Here is a 23,892-nt window from a genome sequence, read left to right on the forward strand (position 1 = left end):
TTGCTTTACAAGGCTGAGTTGCAGAGGATCAGCTACGCTGTCTAGTGCCTGTCAAACTTTGACTTGTATCCCATTTGTTGGTGTGCTAGGGGCCAAAGAAGTCACAGGACTCAGACTAGAGGCAATGTGCAGGGTGTCGGCGTCTGGAGGTTTAGGGCATTGTCAGTGACCTACTGTGTTGGCTTGAAAGTGGGGCTTCTGCTTCACAGCTTTATGAAGATGACCAGTTCCTCTTCTGTACTCAGTCACCTTTTGAACTCTGATGATGAAATGTTTTTAAAATTTGTATATTTTAAAGTATACACTGTGGAAGTGTATGCATGTGAGTACAGGTGCCCGTGGAGGCATCAGATCCCCTAGAGCTAGAAGTGATAAGCCAGCTGGCATTGGTGCTGGGAACAAAAGTCAGGACTCCTGTAAGAGCAGTACATGCTCTTAACCACTGACTGAGCCATCTCTCCAGCCCTTCTGGTGAACATGTACTTAGTATTGGATGTCAAGGGATTAAAAAAAAACAAGGCAGTCTAGTTACCGCAGAGCTCATTCATAATATAGGTAGGATTTCTTATTCTAGGCACAAAATACTCTGCTAAGACTCTGCTGAAGGTTTTAGATAAAAAGGATAGTAACTGTTTGAGATCTGCTTTTGGCGTGAATTTACATTTAGAAAATACTGGTAGATTTTTATGAAAAAATGTGTTGCTATGATGACTTGGTTTTGAGTCTGGAAACTAGTGACGACATGGTCACCTAGGAAACAGAAAGCTGCAGCATCTGAGAGGCCTCTGAAGGGTTTTGTTGCTGTAGTCTGGAATCTGATTGGCTTAAAAGAGTGGCCTTTGAGAAGGGACTGGTAAATCAGAGATAGACTGGCCTCCAAAAACTTGCCAGCAGAGGTCAGGCTAGGAAAATCTCTCACTTGGGCCTTGGTTTATAAACAAAGGGGAGATTTTGGACAATCTCTGGATAATTATGAGATTTGGCTCTGATCTTTTGGCTGCTGAAAAACAGGAAATGAGGTAATGTCTTTAAGCATGTAGTGTTTATAAAGAACTATAAATGGCTAAATATGGGCAGCTATTCAGTTCATCACCACGTGGGTCCTGAGAGGAAGTCTTGTGCGTCCCCTGCTGGCTGCTTTGATCTCTTGAGGTCCTCAGCAGCCTAAAAGCCCAGACAGAGGCCCCTCTCCATTATGGTGGGAACCCTTGTAATATAGGGGCTGGCTGCAGAGACTCTCCAGATCCCCCAACTCATGCTGAGGCAGGGCAGAACAGGGACCAGCCACAGCGTGCCTGTGCAGGCCAGAGCTCCCTTCTGTTCTGTAAGTGTCTCTGGGTCTCTTGGAGAACTGAAATCACTTGCTTTTGTGTTACTTTGTAGAGGTTGACGTACACATTTTGGATTTTAACTGATACCTACAGGTGTATGGTGAGTGAAAAGCAGTTGAACAGGAGGAAGGAATTAGAAACTTTAAAAATCTTTTATGTGGTAAAGGTTGAGGCTGTGTCATTTCTAAGGCACACAGACTGCCAGTGGCTGAAGTCAGCTATAAAGTGCTGGCTAGAGCAGGCTAAGATGAAGGGCTCTCCCCCAGACAGGAAGGCATAACCACTCTGAAGATACGGAGTGTGCTCAAGTTAACTTCAAACAGGAAATGCAGCAGGATAGCTCAGTGTTCTGTCTTTTGGGGTCCTGACCCTTGGTTTCAGCTTTGGGACACAGCCCCACTGCCTGGCCCAGCAGTTTGGTTTGCAGAGTACTTGCTCTCCAAAGAGGACTGAGCTTGGAAGTTTGGCCAGTTAGCAGGAATCCATGCTTTACAGTTCGTAGCAGAATAGATGAATATGTGGGCTCATTGGACACTTGGGGTGGGATCCATGGGGCTTCTATTTGCAGTGGAGGGGTTATATGAAATAGAATAGTCATAACTTGCCTTAGAAAATTTCCAATAGATTACAAAGCCAAAATAGACTTGATTTTATATGGTAACTGTAGTGATGTAGGAGGCCACATTCCCTGCCCTTCTGTCGCTTGGGCGGGTGGCATCCTCCACCAGCTTCAGGTTTTGATCCATGAACTGGTTTCTTAGCACCGAGGAAAGGTCATGGACCCTCAGAGATTTTGGTGGAAGCTGTGAGTGTACCCTCAAAGGTGGGAGGGTGAATGTGTGCAAATGTTTTCATGGGTGACTACAGGATATCATTTTCTCAAGACTGAAGGTATGATTTAGAGATCTGTTGAGCTGTGTGGTCTCTCCTAGAGTTATTTTTGGTGACCTAATTCTAATTCAAGAGGAATAAAGATTTGAGTGTGAACACAGGTTTTCAGTCCTGTGTGATGTTGACTTTTAGTTTTGAGTAGTTTCTAACAACACAGGGGAACTAAAACTAGGACATGTACTTGGCTCTCAAATGACATGAAAAATATTAAAAAGCTGGGTGGAAAAGGGGGAAATGGCACTATAATTCTCAGTGATAGTAGATGTAGGCCTTCACACCAGGTTCTCTGCCTATTTCCTTGTATAATAAATACTAGCTCTAGAATTCAGGAGACTTCTAGATGGTTTTGTCTTAAAGAGACATTTCCAGGTAAAAGCACACTACCTGGAGCCAGTTCACCAGAGTTGCTTCTTCTGGCTGTTGTGTGAATGTTTTCGTTTCTATCTTCAGAAGACACTCAAGGGCCTGACCTGGGAAGCTAAGCAAGGTTAGTGGCCACAGAGGAACCACCTGTGTAGGACTTTTCCTGGATGGCACTTTCTGGGTATTCTAAAGGGGAGTCAGGACCTTTGACTCAGTTTCATCTCTACAGTTTTCTGAGCACTCATCAACCATCTTTCTTCTCTTTAGGATTCACAGATGGAGTCAGTGGAAAAGACAACGAACAGAAGTGAACAGAAATGCAGGTAAGTAAGTAGCTAGTTACTTGTAGAGGGTTCTTGACTTCACATCACATTGGGGACATGTAGCACTGCCCCCAGCAGTAGGGAGACTGGGAAGGGGACCCATGGCTGCTCACCATGGTTTGCTCCAACACAAGAAACATTCCAGAAAGTGGCTTTCTGCTCCAAGAAGCTACCCGAGCCCCCATCTCCAGTCCAAGCAACATGGAACTGGGGTGGAGAAGGGCCACCGGACTGTGCATGGACAACAGGTCCCACTTACTGGAAAATGATGCAGAGTGAACTGCTGAACCTGGAGAATGCAGTGGGCTTTAGGAGGCCCACTTAGAAAATTCTCTTGCCTGTAACCACACAAGATCACTCTGTTCCTGACAGTGCTGATTTACCAGCTATTTGCAGTGTCAGAGAAGGAGAGGGCTGAACTTTTTGTTCATAGTCACCTGTAAATTATTTATCACTGTAGGCCACAGGGACTTTGCTTTCTGGTAGTGAACAGAAAGGCAAATTTGTGACCTGAATGTTCTAGATATTTCCAGACTGGAATCTCACCATACTTCCAAGCTTACAGTTGGCTTCCTTCTTCCTTGTTCTTAAATAGAAAGTTTTTAAAGAGCCTCATTAGGAAGCAACCCCAGGACCTGCTCTTGGTCATTGGGACCGGCGTGAGCGCAGCGGTGGCCCCAGGTATCCGGGCTCTCTGCTCTTGGAGGAGCTGCATCGAGGCCGTCATCGAGGCTGCGGAGCAGTTGGAGGTTCTGCACCCTGGGGATGTGGCAGAGTTCCGGAGGAAGGTGATGAAGGACCGGGACCTGCTGGTTGTGGCCCATGATCTGATCCGGAAGATGTCACCTGTGAGTCTCAAACAGATCAGGTTTCACAGCACTAGCTTTAGGTTCTAGACCAGGTTGAGGAAGCGTGTAAATTGAACACTAGGCCTCCATGAGCAGAGGTACTGTTTGTTAGTGGTCAGCCAAACAGGGTACCATCCTTGGGGTGTTTTGTTTTGATTTTCAAGATGGGTTTCTCTGTGTAGCGTTGGTTGTCCTGGAACTTAAGTCTGTAGACCAGGCAGTTCTCAAACTCAGAAATCCACCTGTTTCTGCTTCCTGAATGCTGGGATTGAAGGTGTTTGCCACTGTGCCCAGCAAGATCCTACCCTTTTAAACCTCAATATTGGACTGCCTGCAGGTGCTGGATTAGCTTGTAGTAATGGTTCCCATCGACTAGCTGGTTCTGAATGTTGTTACACTGCCATTTTTAGTGTGAGGTTTGTGGAGACACTATGAATATGATTTGGTTTAGTAGGCTACTCATATCTCTTCAGAGAACAGCTGGTCTTCAGAAGATATTTAAGGTTGGAGGTCAGTATCTGCCAGTAGAAGTGAGGTAGCAAACAGAGTTGGGGTTTAGGGGACAGTTAAGTTACTGAGAGGCCACAGCCAGATGATGGGTGGCTGTGTTGCCTGGTGTGGCTGAGCAGTAGCGTGGGAGAAGCTGGAGTAGGCTTTCTCACTGGTCTGTCCTTATGGAGATGTGCAGTCAGCATATAGAGGAGGCAGAAGGAGACTTGAGATGGGAGCTTAACAGAGGATAGGACCATGAAATGGTCATCAGGAAGGGCAGGACTGGTGTGAGGGGTCTCCAAAAGACCGGAGACCCCAAATGCTGTAGTTTTATTGGGATAGTAATTTTGATTCCTAAATTGAAAACTGGGGAAATAGCCCAGAAGCGTGCAGGGAGCTCAGTGGTATTGGGGACCTGGGCTCTGTCATCCTTAGCCTAAAGTTCCCTGTCTTTGTATAGTTCTTCCAGTAAGCAGATGGGACTGCCAACCGTTCCCTCCTGTGGCTTTGCATGGAGTCACTAGATTACTGGTTTCACCCAGTGCTGCATTTCACCTTTCCAGGCTGGGGGCGTTTTCAGTTAAGTAGCTGTGCCAAATGTGGGTGTTCTTTTAATTAGGGACAACTGACATCATAGGCAGGGGCTGGGCCAAACCTGACCTGCTAGACATTTTTATAAAGTTGGGTTGGCATGTCGCCATACCCTCTTGCTGGTACATTGTCTGTGGCTTATTTCATGCCCAGAGGCCAGCTTGAGTAGTTGCAGTAGGAGCTATGGCCACAGGCCTAACATTACTCTCTGGCACTTCAAAAGATGCTGATCCCTTGTATAGGAAGATGAGGGCTTACCCTTGGGTAAGGGAAACCTGTGGGATGGCTGCACAGCACCAAGGGTATGTGGCTCATTCAGGGAGAGGCCATTGTATTGATGGTCACTGTTGGTCAGATGTGTCTGAAGCTCCATCTGATGCTTCGTATCCTTGTGCACTCTTCCAAGCCTCCTAAGGAGAATCAGGTGAGGAGGTCAGCAGGCCTTTTCCTGTCATGCTGGCATGTCTCTGAGCCATCCTAGAGGACACCAAGTTGGTTTTATTGAAGGTTATGGTCTCATGGATAAAGATGAAGACTAGCAGGCACCAGGGGCATAGCCTCAGGATGACATCACCATAGCTGCCCAGGAGAAGGAGGGGCCTACAGGTAGCTCCCCTGGTGGCTCTGTCTTGACCTGTGGGCCCTTCAATTGGTACTGTGAGACTCAGTGCTGCTACAGGAAGCCTAGGTTAGGGCTTTTCTTGGGGGACATATGACCCCTTGACCCCTATCATGTCCCACTCAACCCCATCTTGGTTCCCTTCAGCAAGGCTATCCACTATTGTCATAGCTCTTAGCTCCCCACCTTCTCTGTCCCACTTGGAAAGTAGGGACTTTCCATAGCACCTTATGACCTGGTTCTGGGTCAGCTTTGTTAATCTTCCATGCTCCTCTCCTAGCCACACACAGGACCCATTTCCATGAACACTGCAGTGCCTTTGTACTTGCCCCTGCTTCAGCAGTCTTGAGAGCTCCCCATCGCAGGTCTCAGAGATACCTCCATGGGCCTTTTCTGCCTGCCTATGCTCACTTCTCTGCCTTGCTTTCTCCCATGTGTTTATTGCAGTGCTACATCCTTGTACTTGGCCTGTCCTCCCCTGAGGCTGCCCTCATTCTTTCTTCTGGTAAGAATGTGCCTTACTCATGTGCCATCTGCTTGGTCCCAGCTGTGATCCGTCTCTGCTGTTCCAAACTTCTCTTTGTTTTTGTCATTTTGAGACAGGGCCTCTCTAAGTAAACCTGGCTGGCCTGTAGTTCATTAGGTAGACCAGGCTGGCCTTAAACTCACAGAGATACACCTGCTTCTGCTTCTGACCCTGTTTCATGCACCATCATGGCTAGCATGTGTTACTAACTCTTGATCTACCTCTCCATAGCGCACAGGCGACACCAAGCCCAACTTCTTCCAGGATTGCCTGATGGAAGTTTTTGACAGCTTGGAGCAGCATATCCAGAACCCTGTGGTGCTGCAGTCAATCCTCAGCCTGATGGACAGAGGCACCATGGTGCTGACCACGAACTATGACAACCTGCTGGAGATCTTTGGGCAGCAGCAGAGCAAGCCCATGGAGTCCCTGGACTTGAAGGACAAGACGAAGGTGCGGGCTGAATGGGCAGAAGGCTCAGGGAGGTCACTGATGTGGGCAGGATGCTCTGGGTTGCTCCTTGATGCCACGCTGACATTCCCTAAGGCAGCCTAGGAGCTGCCAGGGAACCATGTCCTTCCCCACCCCCTTGCGATGCTTCCTGCTATCCACTGTTTTCTTTTCCTGCTCTTTCCTACTCCTACAAGGGTTTATCTGCATTGGCTGATTAGTGACCACTGTGGAAATGTGGGCAATAGAGCAAGTACAAGAGAAGGCACCCACAATCTTCATAGTGGGGATTTTTTTCTTATAAAATTGTGATTTAATGAATGTAAACATTTTAAACCTGTTTTTAATTTTTTTCCTTCCCTTTTGGAGATGGGGACTTGGCTAAGTAGCTTAGGCAGATTTTATCCTTGGGTTCAACCTGCCTCTGCTTTCAAGTACTGGGTTTCAGGCTCACTGTATAGACCACGCTGGCTTTGGATTTATAGTAGTCTTCTTGCCTTTGCCTTCCAAGTACTAGCACTACAACCATATCCTACAATGCCTGAGCTATTTGTCTCAGTTATTTCTGTATTGCTGTGGTGAGGAACCATAATCAAGGCACCTTGTAGAAGAAAGCATTTATTTGAGGGCTTGCTGATAGTTTCACAGGGTGAGTCTATGACCATCATGGTAGGGAGCATGGCAGCAGGCAGGCAGGCATGTCACTAGAGCAGTAGCTGAGAGCTGACATCTGGTCCACATATTGGAGGCAGAGGGAGACTGGGCCTGATATGGGCTTTTGAAACCTCAAATGACACATTTCCTCCAACAAGGCCCCACCTCCTAATCCTTCCCAAACAGTTCTACTGACTGGGGACCAAGTGTTCAAATATATGAGCCTTGGAGGGCTATTCTAATCCAAATTGTATTATTTTTAATTTTATAAGAACAAATGAAGATTTATTAAGGAAAAGTGTGAAAAGAACTTCTGAGAGTGGGTTCTGAGGGAAAAGCATCCCAGGAAATTGTTTACAGTGATTTTAGCCTAGTGTGGTGAACCCCCAGCTCTGTATGGGAGCACCCATTCCTTGTCCCTTGCCTGCAGTGGAGTTATTAAAAAACAAAGCAAGCAGTCATGGCAGTGTATATCTGGGATCTTAGTACACTGGAGGCTGAGGCGGGAGGATCACTATAAATTTTGAGTCTACCCTGAGTTACATAGTGAGTTTTAGACAAGTCTGGGCGCTTATCTGCAAAAAAAAAAGAAAAAAGAAAAAAAAAAAAAAAAAAGAAAGAAAAAAGAAATAGCCAAGTGTATTTCTGAGAGGCAAAAGTTCTGTGTTTTCTCCCTTTATTGCTGAGGTGGAACAGTTTGACCATATGGATCACTTTCATTTTTGGCATGCTTGATTTTTGTGCTGTGCTTATGTTATGTGTTAGGGAGTCAGACACCACCTGTGCGGTTGTCCACTGAGTTGTGGTGCATGCTCTGCTAGCCTGGCTGCCTGCTTTGGTATCCTGCACGGTGACATGGCCCTATGGTGGGGTGCGGCACAGGCTGTGGCTGAGCATGACAGCACCTTTGAAGATGACTAGTCAAGTGTGGGTAAAAGAATTAATTGTCAGGGTTGGGGATTTAGCTCAGTGGTAGAGCGCTTGCCTAGCAAGTGCAAGGCCCTGGGTTTGGTCCCCAGCTCCAAAAAAAAGAAAAAAAAAAAAAAAAAAAAAAAGAATTAATTGTCTGCTGATTTCTGCCTCTAGTGAGCCTGTCTCTGTAGGGCTTGCAGATGCAGAGGCCCCACACTGAGAGACATGAAGTATGGCCTGTAACCTGCTTGGCTCTGTAATTTGAACTGAGATGAATGCAAGGGCCTATTTGATATATAGTGTTGATGGTGTAAAACTAATTGTAGCCCAGGGTAGAAAGAACACTCATCTAGTATGTGTGATGGAAGACCTGGGTTTTACCTGCAGAACCACAAAACATAAAAATGGAAACAGAACCATCCATCTACAACCCCACAACAACATAGAACTATCCCCATATAACTAAGAAGGTCTGTCCCCTACACAGTCACTACCAGCTGCGTAACAGTTACTTCCACACTGTATTCAGAAGAGACCTTGCTGAGATTCTGGGCAGGACAACTAGTTTCTGTTTTAAAGTTATGAGTGGGAACATTTGCTTTTTCAGATAATTTTGTTCTTATATCTTGTTTGAAGTAACAGCAGGCTATATTTGTCTTGGTTTGGTTTTTGATAGGTCCTTCAGTGGGCAAGAGGCCATATCAAGTATGGAGTCCTTCATATTCATGGCTTGTACACAGACCCCTGTGGGATGGTGCTGGATCCATCGGGCTATAAAGATGTCACTCAAGATGCAGAAGTAATGGTAAGCCTGTTTTCACTAGGCTTTGGTTGCTTGCCTCTTCTAGGGAATTGATGGTGGCAGCCAGCCATCTGGCTGTGTTTCCCAGGCATTCTGGTCCTCTGGTTGATCCCCCTTTCACATGGCTGCTGGGGACAGGGTCATATTTTCCTGTTTGTAGTCATGTCTCTAGGCCCTGGTATGGTACTGCATTTCGAATAGCTGCTCAGGACACACCTGCTCAAGGAGGACGTGTGTGCTTCCTTAAAAGGAGAAACCTCTCTCCTGGTGCCAGCACTAGCACGCTGCAGTGTCTTGGCCAGGGGCTTGGCAGGAGAGACTTGCCTGATGCTGGTAGTTTGTGGTCTGTAGTCCGAAGTCTGCTTCTCCTCTGTTCCATTTGTCATCTCTCTGTGCATACTCCAAGGTCTTCTGTCTGTAGTTCTCACCTTCCTTACATAGCAGTCTTTTCAGCTTTCCAAACCTTGTTTTAAAACTAGAGCTAAGAATGGAGCTCTGGCCGAGCTCTTGCTGAGCATGCTCATGTCCTTAGTTCAATGCCAGCACAGCAGACAAGAGCAGTTAGCATTTCATTTTATGAAAGCCTTTCTTCACTCTTTTCTTTTAGTGGGCTTTTTTTTTTTTTTTTTTTTTTTTTTTTTTTTTTTTTAGAGATAGGGTCTCACTACAGAGCTCTGCCTTTCCTGGTTCTCACTCTGGAGCTCTGGCTTGAACCCCCCCCTATGTAGGCCAGGCTGGCCTTGAATTTACAGAGATCTGCCTGCCTCTGCCTTCTGAGTGCTGAGATTAAAGGTATTTGCCACAATGCCAGGCCTTATTCATTTTTTAATGAGAGATTTGTGGTTGGGCATTTGTGTCACATGTGTGAGTTCGAGGCCAGCTTGGTTTATAGAAGAGTTCCAGGACATCCAGGGCTACACAGAGAAACCCTGTCTTGAAAAACCAAAAAGAAAACAGATTTGTGAGGGTGGATGTGTGCACTCAGTTGCCTGTAGAGACCAGAGACATTGGATCCCTTGGAGTTGCAAGTGGTTGAGCTACCTACCATGAGTGCTAGAATTGAACAGGTCTTCTAGAAGAATTTCGCTTGCTCATTCTTAACCATGGAGCATCTTCCTAGCCTGCAAAGCCTTTGCTGATGGCCCCAGCAGATGTCCACATAAAATGTGTAGAGAAGCCCTGTAAAATATGTTGCTGACTCTTCTGTCCTAGTATGCTCCTTCCCCCATTTCTGAGACAGTGTCTCATCAAGTCTGTTTGCCTTCAGACTTGCTAAGTATCTTTGAACTCTTGGTCTTCTTGCCTTCACCTCCCAAGTGCTGGGATTATAGGCATGCCCCATGCTCTCTAGAACTCTGACTTGAGTCAGTGTGTTCTGTTGTAATCCTCAGTATCAGGTGCATGTTCTCTGGAGCTCTTCTCTGGCCTCTGACACCAGAGATGGCATCAGCAGATGAATGCTGGGCAATTAGGAGGTGATGCTGCTGAGACCCTTCTCTTTGAGGGAGAGCTGCTGGTATGAGGCCTTCGTGTCCGAGTCACTGACTACTGCTCCTTTGAGTGACCCTCATAGGCTGCTCTGAGGTTACTGTCTCTGCTCCCCTTGGCAGCTCTCTTGCCTTCACTCCCCAAAATCTATCTACCCCATCTTCCTTGTTGGGATTTGGCTCATCTGTCCACTCATTAGTTTTCAAGGTATTGTTTGTACACAATTTTGAACCAAGAAAATTTTTTTTGAGACAAGGTCTCACTATGTAGTCCCAGCTGGCCTGGTGCTTGCTGTGTAGACCAGGCTGGTCTGGAACTTACACAGAGATCCACCTGCTTCTGCCTCCCTTAGTGTCAGGATCAAAGATATGTGCCACCACACCAAGAGGAACTGAGAACATTTTAATGTTCTTTTATGTCTTAAGATTGTATATAAATCTAGGAGTTGACTTGGCGAGCCATAGGTCTACCATAAGCTGACTTCACTGTGAGGTGCATTCATGCTGCCCAGGTTGGCCAGTACATTGCCTCTCCTGGTTCTCCTTCTTTTCCTAGTTGAGAGATGGATCTCAGCCTAGCTTCACCAAGGGTTGCACACAGATCACTGCATGGGGTTGACCTGAGTATGTCAAGAGCTCCTAGTCTTCCTAGTACTCCTCAGTATGGCTCTTGGGAAGCCTGGTGGGTACAAGATAAGATATAAATGAACACAGGGGCCTTTATGTTAATTGTGAGATCCTGCTGATTTTCACTGGAGTGTCCTCTGTTTATTGGCTTTCTCCAGGAAGTCCTGCAAAATCTCTACCGTACCAAATCATTCCTGTTCGTGGGCTGCGGAGAGACATTGCGTGACCAGATATTCCAAGCACTCTTCTTGTACTCTGTGCCAAATAAGGTGGACTTAGAGCACTACATGGTAGTGCTCAAGGAAAATGAAGACCATTTCTTTAAGCATCAGGCAGATATGCTTTTGCATGGAATTAAAGTAGTGTCCTATGGGGACTGTTTTGAACTTTTCCCAGGATATGTGCAAGACCTCGCCACTCAGATCTGCAAACAGCGAAGTCCAGGTGCGGAGTTCTGTCATTACTTTCCAAGCAGAATTCATGGGTTCTTCCTTTAGCTGTTCCACCTTGTATTCTATAAGATTTACCAATCTAGTTAATTTTTAATCCTTCTGAGTTTAAAAGTAGAAAATGGAGTGATTGGTATAGGTAACAATCTGTAAGTAGAACTTGAGAACTTGCTTCAAACGTGGGACACAGTGATCTGCATTACAGGTTACTGTAGCCAAGAAAAGCCATCAGATCATCGTTACTGACTGTGATAGTGTGTTGGAAAGTTTATGAGGCTTCCATTTTTTCCCTCTCACTGCACATCTCTCTGGGGTGTGAAGCATCTCATTTCTGCTCTTTGGCCTTTCTTGGGAGGGGGAGGGTGTCACAGCTTTGCCAGGAAAGACCAGATAGTGAGAAATGCTGATGAGTCACTTTTACACAAGGGAATTAATGGCTTTGACTTCAGTGTCATAAAACATGAGTGATAGCAAGCGTGGAAAGTTCTGTATTGACTGGCTTTTTGTGGTGACAGGGAACCTAGAGGCTCACCAGGGGTGGAATGAGGTTAGCACCAGTGAGAGACAGACACAGCAGAGCAACCATGAGTTTCCCATACTTTAGCTGCTAATAATTAGTAGATGATTTAAATCATGAGTAGCTGTATAACAGGATAAGTAGTCAGTTTCTTACTGGGAGTGGGAACAGAGAATTCATGTCATAGAGCCATGCCATGAACAACAACACTTTATTATCTTCTTTGAGACAAGAGTCTCACTATGGATCTCTGACTGTCCTAGAACTCACTATGTAGATCATGCTGGCCTGGAACTCATAGAGACCTGTTTGCCTCTGCCTCCCATGTGCTGGGAATAGTAGCCTGCCAAGTTCCACTGCCCTTAGTTTTTAATTCGGTGCTTGTGTTATTTAGATGATTTTAGAGATATCAGCTGAGAGGGGTGAACATTTGCCCTGTGTGTACCAGAACTTTGAAGTTAGGATTTGATCCTGGACTAACATATACAAAGATGTCTTGGTACCAGATATGGGCATGGATCTTCCAAGACCTCCCTCTTCTGAGATCTCCTAGCTCTTTCTTGTCCATAATCATGACTCCCTGGGAGCCCAGCATCCAGCCATTGAGTGTGGGTACCTAGAGTAAGCAACTGAACCACTTCCCATCTCCACTGATGCTCCTTTTCCAGGACCTGGCAGCTACCAGAAGAGTAAAAAGTCATTGGGGCTTTCATCTGTGCCTGTCTTGAAGGACATCTGAGTTTCTTTTCTCTCTTGACGGGCAAGGATGCCTACTGGCTGAAAGTGGCATTAGCTGTTGTGATGTGTGCCTCACTGTGTCTATAGTCTCAGCAGCTTCCCATGCCACTCAGTGAGTTCTGGCATCTATCCTGCCAGGTGAAGAAGGGAGAGACAGGCAGGGATCCATGGTATCCAATGCATAGAAGCCCGGCCAAATCAGTGGATGGCCTCAGGGTAGTCTTTGCCAATCATTCTAGGCCTGGGGAGGATGAATACTCCAAGCTGTGACTCCACTGACTGTTTCCTTTTTTTCTCAGATGCTGAGCGAGTAGACAGTACCACCTTACTGGGTAAAGCAGATCTTGACTTTTCTCACCTGATTTTTGCTTGCATGTTCTATTCATCACCATGAAAATGTACCTTACATTCAATAATTTGCCTTATTAAATAGGACAGAAAGGACAGATACCTCTACCTTTAGATGGTCCCCACTATGGTAAAGGCACAAAAGTCCATCCCCTCCACTGGGAAGCACAGCCTAGTCATGGACTGTCTGTTGACAGCAGAGAATAAATTCTGCCCTAGAACCAGGAGTCACAGGAAATAAGAGAAATGTTCTATTTGTATTATGCTATCAGTAAAGGATCCAGTAATCTAGGGTAACCTGTTCCTTAGCAGTGTGTGAACTTTTATATAATTTTTTCTTTTAATACTTTTTTGAAGTGTGAACACTCTTGCTGAGTTTGTAAAATTGATGTCTCAACAGCTACCAGCATCTTCCAGAGGGCAAATTAACCAGGTGTCTCTACTGCCTGAGTCAGTCAGGCTAAAAGGGGTTCCAGTCAGTGATCAGGAGCCTCTAGTCAGCCCTGACATTGCTTCTTGTTGGGCCAGTATGTCCAGACAGACAGAGTGTGGCAGTGTAGGGACAGCTAGTGCCAGTCCGACTCAGTGGTGGGAGTCTTGACTCAGTCCAGGAGTGGGAAGAACTATATTCTGCTTTCCGTGTCTGCATAAAAGGATATTTTTGCTATAGTTTAGGTATGATTCCCAGAATCTTTGAAAGCAGCAGTAACTCAGTTGATAAAACATGCAGTGCTCTGCAGGGAAACCCTGGCCAGTGCCCAATAAAGTCAGGTTCAGAAGCTGGCTCCTGGAAGTAGATTCTATGATAGTGGGTCAGCCTGAGGAGGCTTTCCATCACAGTGACAAAATACTTTAGAAAACGAAAGGACTTTGCCACTAGGTTTCAGTAGGTGGTCACATGGCTCTCTTCCTATGCATAATAAGACAGAGCAGAGTACAGAGAAGAGGCCAGGGACAAGACATGCCTTTCAAATACATGCTCCCAGTGACCCTCCCCTGTTCTTCAATCAAATCTTTCTTACAGCCCATTCAGTACACTCAGTGTGAGTGAGTTACATGTTGTGCTGTATAGTGAGAATGTTTGGTTGTTGGAATTGGTTGTTTGAATAAGATATCTCCCCTAAATCCTAGGCATTTGAACATTCGATCTCCAGCTGCTGGTGGTGGTGTTTTGGGAGGCTTGGGAAGTGTGGCCTTGCTAGAAGTATGCTGCACTTCCTGGCACAAGGTACAAGCTGACCCAAATGATTTAGGTAGATCTATCCCATGGCCTTGTCAGCTACAGTTCATATGGCCTCTCCTGGGCCTGCTTGTTGCCGGCAGGCTTCCTAGATATTCCATATTCCTGTGCCAATTGGGGCTTGCATCATAGTTCTGCCTTTGCTGAGCTTCATGCTTCTGCTGTCAGTTCTAAGGGACCCTAACCCTTTCATATTGTTTGGCCCCTCTGGATTCCTTATGAGATTTGGGTAGAAGCCTCCACAACTCTGCAACTCATGTGTCTGCAAAACCAGAGCAGAAGCACTGTTGAGAGCAGGAGCAGTGCCTGCATCTAGCTGGCATGACTGCGTGGGTGGGTGAAGCTTACCTAGCCATCCCTGAGCAAACAGCCCTAGAACTCATGAAACAAAGCTCAAGTTGTAATTTTACCCCCTTGAGCCTGTGGCTGAAAGCCCTAGCTAATTTCTGAGGTCTTCAAGGCTTCTTGAAGTATGGGGCTTGCTTTTCATGGTGCTAATCCTAATTGGCAGCCACACCTTCCTTAATCCTAACCTCAAGTATCCTACTTTTCTGGCCAAACTGCAAAGTTCTCCAGTTCTTTTCTGGTTTTTGCTTTAACTCTGACTGTGAAGCTGGCTAAAAGCAGCTAGTAATACCCATGCCTCAGCATGACTACTATGCAGCCTTGCAGTTTTCATCACCAGATTAGTCTGTCATTTTAAAATTTAGCCTCATACAAGTCTCAGGGTAGTGCTACAGAGATGGCTCAGTGGTTATGAGAGAGCACTGAAAGTTCTTCCAGAGGACCCGGGTTCAATTCTCAGCACCCAAACGGCAGCTCACAACTGTCTGTAACTTCGAGATCTGATACCCTTACCTAGACATATATTTGGGCAAAATACCAATGCACATAAAAATACATTTAAAAAGTGTCAGGACATAGACAAAAAGTGTAGGCTTTTAATTAAATATTCTAGAATGTAAAATGAATGGCCTCTAGTCTGACCCCTGGAGCCTTCACTTTCACCTAATCTAGTGAGCAGTCCTATTCTTTGCCTTCCCATCAGCGTCCTGGGCTTCTGATCACTCAGCATTTCTAAGCTTGTCCTAACATGCTTCTCTAAACTGCTATAAATTACTCCTGCACACTAGTTCACACTAGTTTTTGGAGCACATGCTCACATAGTCATTTTTGCACCAGTTCTCTATTGACCTTTCTATGACAAATTACTAGAGAAAAAGCAACTTAAAATAGATACTTGGCTCTGAGGCTTGAGTCAGTGGTCACCTGGCTCCACTGTTTCTGGACCTGTGACAAGACAGAGATGTGCTGCTCACATCAGCATAACAAGAGTGAGAGGAGGAGAGTGGGTGCAAACACGAAGGTCTATTCAAGGACACTGAGTAGTCCTGAGTGACTGACTTCTTCCAACCAGGCTTTACTTTCCAGGAATAGCTTGAATTAGGTCAGAGCCCCCAAGATCTAATCACTACCCCCAACAGCTTAGCTTTGGGTTCTGTATTAGGGCCTTTAACGCATAAGGTTTTAAGTAACATACATACAAAGTAGGCAAACTATATCTTCACTTATTATGGACAATTTGAAGGATACACAAGGAGAGTAAATAAATTCCCAGAATATCCCATCTGTTCACCCTTTTTTGATGCCTTTTTTTCTCCTGGGCTATTTTAATGTAAAGTTTTTAAAATTTATATTTACAAATTTTTAAATTTTGTAATAACTTTTTTTTCCCTTTAAGGTAATGCATGTCAGGACTGTGCAAAGAGGAAGCTGGAAGAGAATGGAATTGAAGTTACAAAAAAAGTTAGACAGTCAGATACTGGTAGGTATTGTTTGTTTTCATGGGAACTTTCTTGGGTCTGTAGGTATCTGTACTTAGTGCTTTGCTTTAACACTCTGGTCTATGGGAAGGATCAGTACATACATCTATCAAAATCACACAAACTTTTTGAGTGGAACCTGACCTTTCACACTACTATTTTTCCCAATATTTCTCTTAAAATGTAATTGAAAGAAAACAAGCAAGTTATATGGAATCAATTCAGTGAGTTTTCATGAGGAAGACACCCATTTGGTCATACCAAATTGGCAAACAAAACATTTTGGGAAGTATCCCTCCACCAATCAGAGTGCCCACATTAATCTCTAAGGAAACAACTTGAGATTGTTGATTTGTGTTCTCTCTCCTACTGGGATGTAATACACTTGTAAACTTTCAACCGTTCATTTCAGTAGACTCTTCCAATTGAAACTAGGAGAGGTCATCTGGACAACTACTTGTGTCCCTCCTCCCTTCTCCTCTTCCCCTTGCCCCTGCTGTGGTAGGATGCATTTCTAGTTACTTAGTACTAGGAAGTAGGATTTGAATCTGTTGATTGGGTTTTGAAGGGCTTTTCCCTTCTTCTCCCTTCTCTATTTCATTCCCCCAGCTCCAAGCTTTTAACATTCCCAATGTCAAGCATCTAGATACAGGATAAAAAGGAAGCAAGTCCTCTACTCTTTGTGGATTCTAAAAAGTAGAAAATAAAAGCATTTACTTTATTAAAGGCATCTGTAGTCTTTCCTTTCGGCTTGTATACAATGTTAGTGGGCCAAGGCTGGGACTTCCTGGTTGTGAGATGGATGCTCAATATCAGTTAACACTCCATCCTTCCAGTTCTGATTATCTCATAAATATTGTCTCAATATTTTTTTCCTTGTGTCTTTGTCTTCTCATGTTGGTAGCCATATTAGTTGGATTCTCTTGGATTAGTTCCACTATCTTTTGTCTGCTTTAGTGCTTGTTTTTGTTTTTAAGACAGAGTTTCTTTGTGTATCTCTGGCTGTCCTAGAACTAGCTACGTAGACCAGGCTGGACCTGAACTCAGAGTTCCACCTGCCTGTGTCTCAAGTGCTGGGATTAAATGAATGTGCTACCTCTGGCCTGGCTCCTTAATTTTCATTTTTAATCTTCTCTAAAACACTTTGAGAGATTCTCAAAATTATATATTATTGCTTAGGTTAAGGTGTTGAGTGTCTGGAGCTGGGGATATGAGCCAGGGGCTTGTACATGCTAAGTACAATGGGCTACATACATCTTGAGCATCTAAACTTTTATTTAAGGTGGGGTCCCTGGCTGTCCTGGAACTCAACATGTATAGACCAGACTGACCTCAGCCTCAAGAGATCTGCCTACCTCAGCCTCCTGAGTACCAGAACTAAAGGTGTGCGCCACCATGTCCAGCTTAAAATCCTTATTTTAAGTGTGCACTCAAGTTTCCAAGAGTTTTTCTCTTATTTAACCTTGCTACTATCAATCGTATAGTGCTAAGTCTTTTTAAATCTTTGGAGTCTGATTATCTGTTACCATTTTGTTCCTGAAGCATTGGATAGATTTGATAAGGGATACTAGTATATTTGGATAAAAGATATATGTACTACATGTTCTGAGATCATATAGTACTATATGCTCTGAGAGCAGTGATGTCATCTGTCATTACAAATGAAACAAATAGGTGATTTTTACATGTTATCTTAGTGTGAATTACTCAGTTGGAATGGGTGGTAAGAGACAGGAGGCTGTAGAGGCTTAGTTAGTTCAGAAGTGTATCAAGGGAGTGAGTCGAGGTCCTTCTGGGACAATGGCTGGGAACAGCTGCTGCAGTTGGCATGCTTCTTCCTACATAGGGAAAATTCAATTTTGGTTGCATATAAACAAAATTCTTTGATATCTTTTCATTTCGATTGTGGTTTTAGTTGGCACGGACTTACAGATGGTCTTCAACTGCTACCTCTGGGCAGGTCCTTTTTTTCTTGTTAGCGCCATGTTTCTGGTTTTCCTCACATCTAAGCTTCCTCCACTGTTTGCTGATGTGTGAAGTGATTGTTTTCAGTAGACAATTGTGGGTTTCTTCTCTTTTCTTTTCCTTTTCCTGCTATCACCTGTATACTAGGCTTTATATTTCTGTGATCTCTGAATGCTGCTGGTTCAGGTGCTAGAGCTACTGCCTGGTAGACAGTGTCATAGAGCAGTGGGCCAGGGATCCTCTTTAATACCCAGAAAGAGCTTTCCCCCTGAGTATTAGCAACTGCTATCAGCCTTGCCTCTCCCTAGGCAGTCATGTTTGCTTGAGGATTTCTTTGGTCTCTGATGTGCAGAAAGCCTTGACCCGTTTTGCATGTAGATGAGAAAGGCCAAAAGCCACCTTCTTAGTCCTGCCATCCATACTTGGAGCCTTAAGATCCCCAGAAGAATGGTGTTTCTCCATGTGTAGTAGTCAAATTGTGTGTATATTCTGAGCCTTCATTTCTTATCCATACTTAGAACATGCCTTTGCTTTTGAGTTGCAGCTGGTAAAGATCTCCATAAGTCTTTACAACCTCCACTGTACCTGGTCCGTGGTAGTATTTATAGCTCTGCAATGCCATTTCTAGGCAGTGGCTACTCTTACCATTACGATGGAGGGTTTTTGAAATTTTCAGCATGTGAGGTAGTTGCTGAAACAGAAATTCTGATATAATTTTTTAGCTGCACTAAAACACTTTGGTATTTCTTTGCTTTAACAGATGATGCTGGAGGGTCTTGAAGTTTTTAAAACTTGAAACTTGAAAACCAGCCTTCTGTAACCACAGTGCCATGCCCGAGCGATGAGGAATGTACAGAGGACTCCATATGGATCTCTTAATAGTGAACTGTCAACATACCCCCAAAAGAGCCATGTGGGTGTGTGGCCTTTGTGGTTGAATGACAGAGCTCTATGTGTTTAGCTGCTCAGGAGGTGACATGGACACACTTCAGGTATACTTATACGGACTAATGGACAGCTACCTCAGGGACCAAATTGAGGGGTGGGAGGTGGGATGTACCTGACATTGTTCCCTTTTCCCATTTGACATGTTTTCCTATGTTAGGGTGTTATTTTTCCTAATAAATAGAGGAGAATGAGGACTATTCAAGCAACTGTAGTTGCCAAAGAGAAAATAAGACATAAACATTTATATTTTACATCTTTATGTGGAAATATCTTTTACTGTAGAAGGTTTTTAAAAGATATGTTGGTTACAGTGTTAAACAGTAAAGAACAAGTGGACTGTAAAGGGACTGAAGCCGCTAGTGAAAATTGTTGTTTTTAAAGGGATGACTAGATCAATTTGGTTTCTTTGGAATTGTGACATTTCATAATTTCTGTTCCAAAGAAATGGTAGACTGTCTGTTAGTGAGTGTTAAGTCCAGAGAGACTGAAGACCTTTCCCAGAGTCTTTAGTGCTGTCTAGATCCACTGTGTAACTTCCAAGTTAGAAAGGGAAAGTGAAGCACAAGACCAAGCTTTAAACTTTTAGAAGCTCTAAGCTTTCCAAGTCTTATTTCTCCAGGATAAGGCCCATCCTTTCTGTTCTCCTCTCTTCCCATGGTTCATATTAAAATTTACATGGAGTATGGTAGGCACTAGTTTGAAAGAGCTTGCCAGATTTTAACTACATTCAAGGTTAACTTCTGGGGAAACACCCATGCTCAGAGTACTGCATATGCCCACAGCTCCTTTGATAGTGACTGTGGCAATGGCTCATATGTTGTACAGAGTAGTCCTGAAAGGAAGACTTCTTAGAAACAGGTCCTGCATGGTTCATTTGAGGCTATCCATCTTTGATAAATGATGCCAAGCTTTGCCTATGACATTGCATGGATGGCACTGTAGCTCTCAAGGGACATTGACAATTAAGAACAGGAAACAGGTTGCTACAAGGAATAAAGTAGAAGCCAGAGACAGGCTGAAGACACCTCCCTAACCCTGTGCTTTCTAAGTGTGGAAAATAAATCTTTTATGTCACTGGTTATGAATAAAATTTTAAAGTCAACCCTGTGTGCTCATTTTTTCTTTAATTATAACAAGATGCGGTATGTTTATGTTTAGCTTGAATCGCCACTGAACTATGAAACAAGCAAATGACTTCTTTTGAATGTGTTTAATTAAAAAAATGAACTTTTGAAAATTGTTTTTTGAGGGCTGGAGAGATGGCTTAGCAGTTAAAAGCACATACTACTTCTACTTTTTTGTAGAAGACCCAAGTTCCATTTCCAGCACCACATCAAGTGGCTTACAACCACCCAGGGAATACAGTGCCCTCTTCTGAATTCTGTGGCCACCTGTTCACACATCTGCACAGACCCCCCCTCAACAGAAAGAGGAGGAGATGATGATGATGATGATGATGATGATGATGATGATGATGATGATGATTTTGAGATAGCGTCTTACCTTGTAGGCCAGACTCACAGCAATGCTCCTGTTCAGCCTAAGTGTTGTGATTACAGACTTAGCAGCAACCCTTTTTTTTCTTTTTAAAACACATTTACCAAGTGCTATCAGGGGTAGGTAGGTAAATATTAAAGTTGATCTAATACATTGTTTAGCAAAATTACATTCTGCTGGCTATAAAAGCAGTATACAAACTGAAAACAAATCAGTCTATGAAAAGCTCTAGTGTCACAGTGAAGGATATGAATTCTCTTGCTATAATGAATTATATTTATATTCAAACTTTTTGTTATGATGTGTTTTGACAAACTTTATTCCAGTGATTCATGTATTAGGAAATAGTCTCAGCACAGGTTATTTGCTTCTCATTTTATCAGTGAGAAGTATGAAGTTAGCTGACAAGCTCTGGCCCACTCTTGTGGTTATTGCCCAGAGCCAGAGAATTGGCACATTTTAAGCAGTTGTTCAGGTACTTCCAAGAACTTCCTTACAGCCTCACCAAAGCTAGAAATATTAACTGTGGATCTCTAAGAAGTCTGCTGAGCCTTGTTCTAAGTGAATGCTGCAGTTTGCACACAATTCCTTGGAGCTGAGAGAATACCCTGAAGTGTTTACTCTTCAGCTCACTAAGGCTCAGAGGCTCTAGTTCCCATGTGTACCATGAGTTTCATATGGCCATCTACATACCTATTTTCTGTAAGTTAACATCAGGGTCCTTTCAGGGTAAGTTGACTATTAATTGTAGCATTTGTGTATTTCCTAACCACTTAATGTATATAAAAGCTATCTTTGCTTTTGCGGGGGGTGGTTATATGATTGTATCTTATTACATTTTATTTTTGTGGGTGTGTTTGTGTGTATGTGTCTGTGTGCATATGTGAGATGAAACTAAATCTTGTGGCTCAGTCTACAAAGCAAGCATAGAGCTGTGTACAGGAAACAAGTGCTATTCAGAAGTGAGCTAAGATTTCAGGAGACAGTTCCTGGGTCAGCACTTGGACCAGATCTGATTTCTATGGAGTCCTGCAGAATCCTCCTTTTCCATTTTGAAATGGGAACAAGCACTGCTGAAAACTGCCACATTCCAGCTTCCACGATGACATTTACATGAAGTCCCTACTGTCTGGCAAAGCCTTATAATTCAGTGTACCCTTAAAAGAAACTAGACTACTTAGAAACATTAAAGTTGTACTGAAACATGTAAGTAAGTTTTGCCCTCACAAGTTTTCTGTCTTTAAAACTTGTGAGATTTTTACCTATGTTTTCAGTATTGACACACTCTTCTCTGAAATAATCTCCCATATAAGCCAGGTTCACCAATTTATTAACTGTACTATGACTGACATTTTTAAAAACTCTATCAAGGCTGGGAGGTACTCAGTAGTACAACACTTAAACATTCTTTCTGGGTTCCTTCTCCAGCATCACAAAAAAATAAAACCCCAGACAAGCTGTTTCCCTTAAAGATAAATGCAAGGCAAGACCAGAGTAACGATGTTGCAGAATTTTATAACCAATTTATTTCAAAACAGAAGTCCTTAAAAGCAAAAGAAAACCATATACCTCATTCATTGTTGTCATAGGAAACCTCTATTGTTATGGGGTTGAGCACTCCTTAGCTGGAGTGGGCTATAGCTTGTTCTACCAAAATGGTAAGAAATTTTTCTTCCATGACACATGGGTATAAACAGAGACTGACCTGACCTCCACAGGCTCAGGGTAAAGCTTCTACAGCTGGTGGCTGTTTCATTTCTAACGAGACTGGGGAGACTGCGGGGACTGTGATACTCGTGCTCTGGGTTTCCGGTGGCTTCTGCTGCCTTCTTGGTCTTCAGTGTCTGGATACTTGGAAAGGTCCAGAGTCAACACATGGCTGAACATGCATTCATCATGCTGAAATGGAGGTAGGGCAGTTTTAGTTCTCCCGATCAGAGGAATAGTATTTATTAAAGTGAGGTCATTAATTAATAATGCGTTTAAAAGGGATATCCTGTGTGAGTTTTTTGAGACAGGGTTTCTCTATGTAGCCCTGGTTGTCCTGGAACTCACAATGTGGATCAGGTTGTCCTGAAATGTAGAGAGATCTGTCTACTTCAGACTCCTGGGTAATGGGATTAAAGGCCTGCATCACCACACTTAGCCCAGTAAATTAATTTTTATCTTAGGTTAAAGGTGAACAGACTAAAAACGGAAAGTCTTAAATTATTGCTCTATTCCCCTGGCCCAGGTTTTTAATTAAAAATTTGTTTTGTGTATTTGTAGGTGTGGGCCTGCAGGGTACAGGTGTGAAGGTTAAAAGACAGCTTTAACTTTTTCTGTGTGTGTGTGTGGGGGGGGGTTCGGTTCTCTCCTTTCACTACATGGATCTTGGGGATGGAACTTACGTTGTCAGGCTTGGCAGCTGGGCTTTACCAGCTGAGCCATCTTAATGGCCCTACCTCAGTTTTTGACCTGTAATGGATATGTTGAAATTCTAAGAGTTTCTGTACCCCTTGGAGCTTCTAGTGAATCTGTTTTTTTGATAAGTGATTCATTTTTGCACAAAATATTCACAGTCAGAACATGAAGCACAGTTTTAACTTTTCTGTTACTATGTACTACTAATTTGCAAAACAGAAGTATCTCACTACCCTGCAGTTTTAGAGTTTGTTTTTAAACACATATTTACTCTTGTGTGGGGAAGGGATGAATTGGTTTTCTCTATCACATGGGTCTGGATGGTAAAACTCAGGTCAATAGGCTTGGTAACAAGTGCCCCAACCTGCTGAGCCGTCTGCTGGGCCATGACCTTCAGTTTTAATTTCCTTTCACTTAAGTATGTCTTAAATTTCTTTCTGTCACAGAGAGTATCTGAGTAATTACTCATAAATTTTACTCATTTAAAAATCATTTGGTTTATATTTACCTACTGTAGAAACCCAAGAATGTCTGCAAACTCCAAGGCTCCAAGGCTGGCAGGGTCAGAGAAGTTTATGGGGCCTGTCCTTCCCCCACAGCCCCTTACCTCTGGGTAGACGCCTATCAGTGCATCAGCTCTGGAGTAAAACTCCTCTTTCAGGGAAATGATTATCATCTGAAATTGTTCCTGACTCTGCTCTTTGATGTAACCTGAGACCTGGGAGGAAATAAAAAGCACATCTTTCACCAGCAAGGCAAGGCAAGTCCTCCTTGGGCTCTGGGAACAATGGTTCTTTTTCTTTCTTTTTCGGTTTAAAAAAATCACATTTGAGTTGATAACTCAAGGCTTAAAGATTGGGAAACCATGGCAAGTGTATATGATTTTATAATCAAGTCTTGGGTAAAGATGAATTCTAGCTCCTCCAGGAAGCTCAATTCCAAGGAAATAAAATGATTAGGGTGTGGTGGTATAATTCTGTAATTCTAGAGAAGTGAAGGGTCTGAGGGTTCTGTATCCTTGAGGCAATGCCTAGAATCACCTAATATC

The 23,892-nt window shown here is 43.7% G+C and overlaps 2 protein-coding genes across 4 annotated transcripts in view; one reads left to right on the top strand and one right to left on the bottom strand.

Moving 5' to 3' along the window:
* Positions 1–20,046, top strand: part of Fam118a (family with sequence similarity 118 member A) — a 33,801-nt gene extending 13,755 nt beyond the window's left edge. For all 3 annotated transcript variants that reach the window (XM_032918975.1, XM_032918982.1, XM_032918988.1), the window contains exons 2-9: positions 2,853–2,908; positions 3,504–3,756; positions 6,216–6,437; positions 8,677–8,805; positions 11,075–11,360; positions 12,920–12,952; positions 15,950–16,033; positions 18,757–20,046. In XM_032918975.1, the coding sequence (XP_032774866.1) occupies positions 2,862–2,908; positions 3,504–3,756; positions 6,216–6,437; positions 8,677–8,805; positions 11,075–11,360; positions 12,920–12,952; positions 15,950–16,033; positions 18,757–18,776 (1,074 nt within the window). In that variant the 5' untranslated portion in view covers positions 2,853–2,861 and the 3' untranslated portion in view covers positions 18,777–20,046. The remainder of the gene's footprint in view (positions 1–2,852; positions 2,909–3,503; positions 3,757–6,215; positions 6,438–8,676; positions 8,806–11,074; positions 11,361–12,919; positions 12,953–15,949; positions 16,034–18,756) is intronic.
* A 1,894-nt stretch (positions 20,047–21,940) lies between these two features.
* The window catches only part of Smc1b (structural maintenance of chromosomes 1B), a 62,512-nt gene continuing 60,560 nt past the window's right edge, over positions 21,941–23,892 (bottom strand). The window contains exons 24-25 of the mRNA XM_032890901.1: positions 23,452–23,562; positions 21,941–22,340 (exon numbers count right to left, since the gene is read on the bottom strand). Of these exons, the coding sequence (XP_032746792.1) occupies positions 22,200–22,340; positions 23,452–23,562 (252 nt within the window). The 3' untranslated portion in view covers positions 21,941–22,199. The remainder of the gene's footprint in view (positions 22,341–23,451; positions 23,563–23,892) is intronic.

The sequence above is a fragment of the Rattus rattus genome, chromosome 1 (assembly GCF_011064425.1).
Source record: "Rattus rattus isolate New Zealand chromosome 1, Rrattus_CSIRO_v1, whole genome shotgun sequence".
Classification (NCBI taxonomy): Eukaryota; Metazoa; Chordata; class Mammalia; order Rodentia; family Muridae; genus Rattus; species Rattus rattus.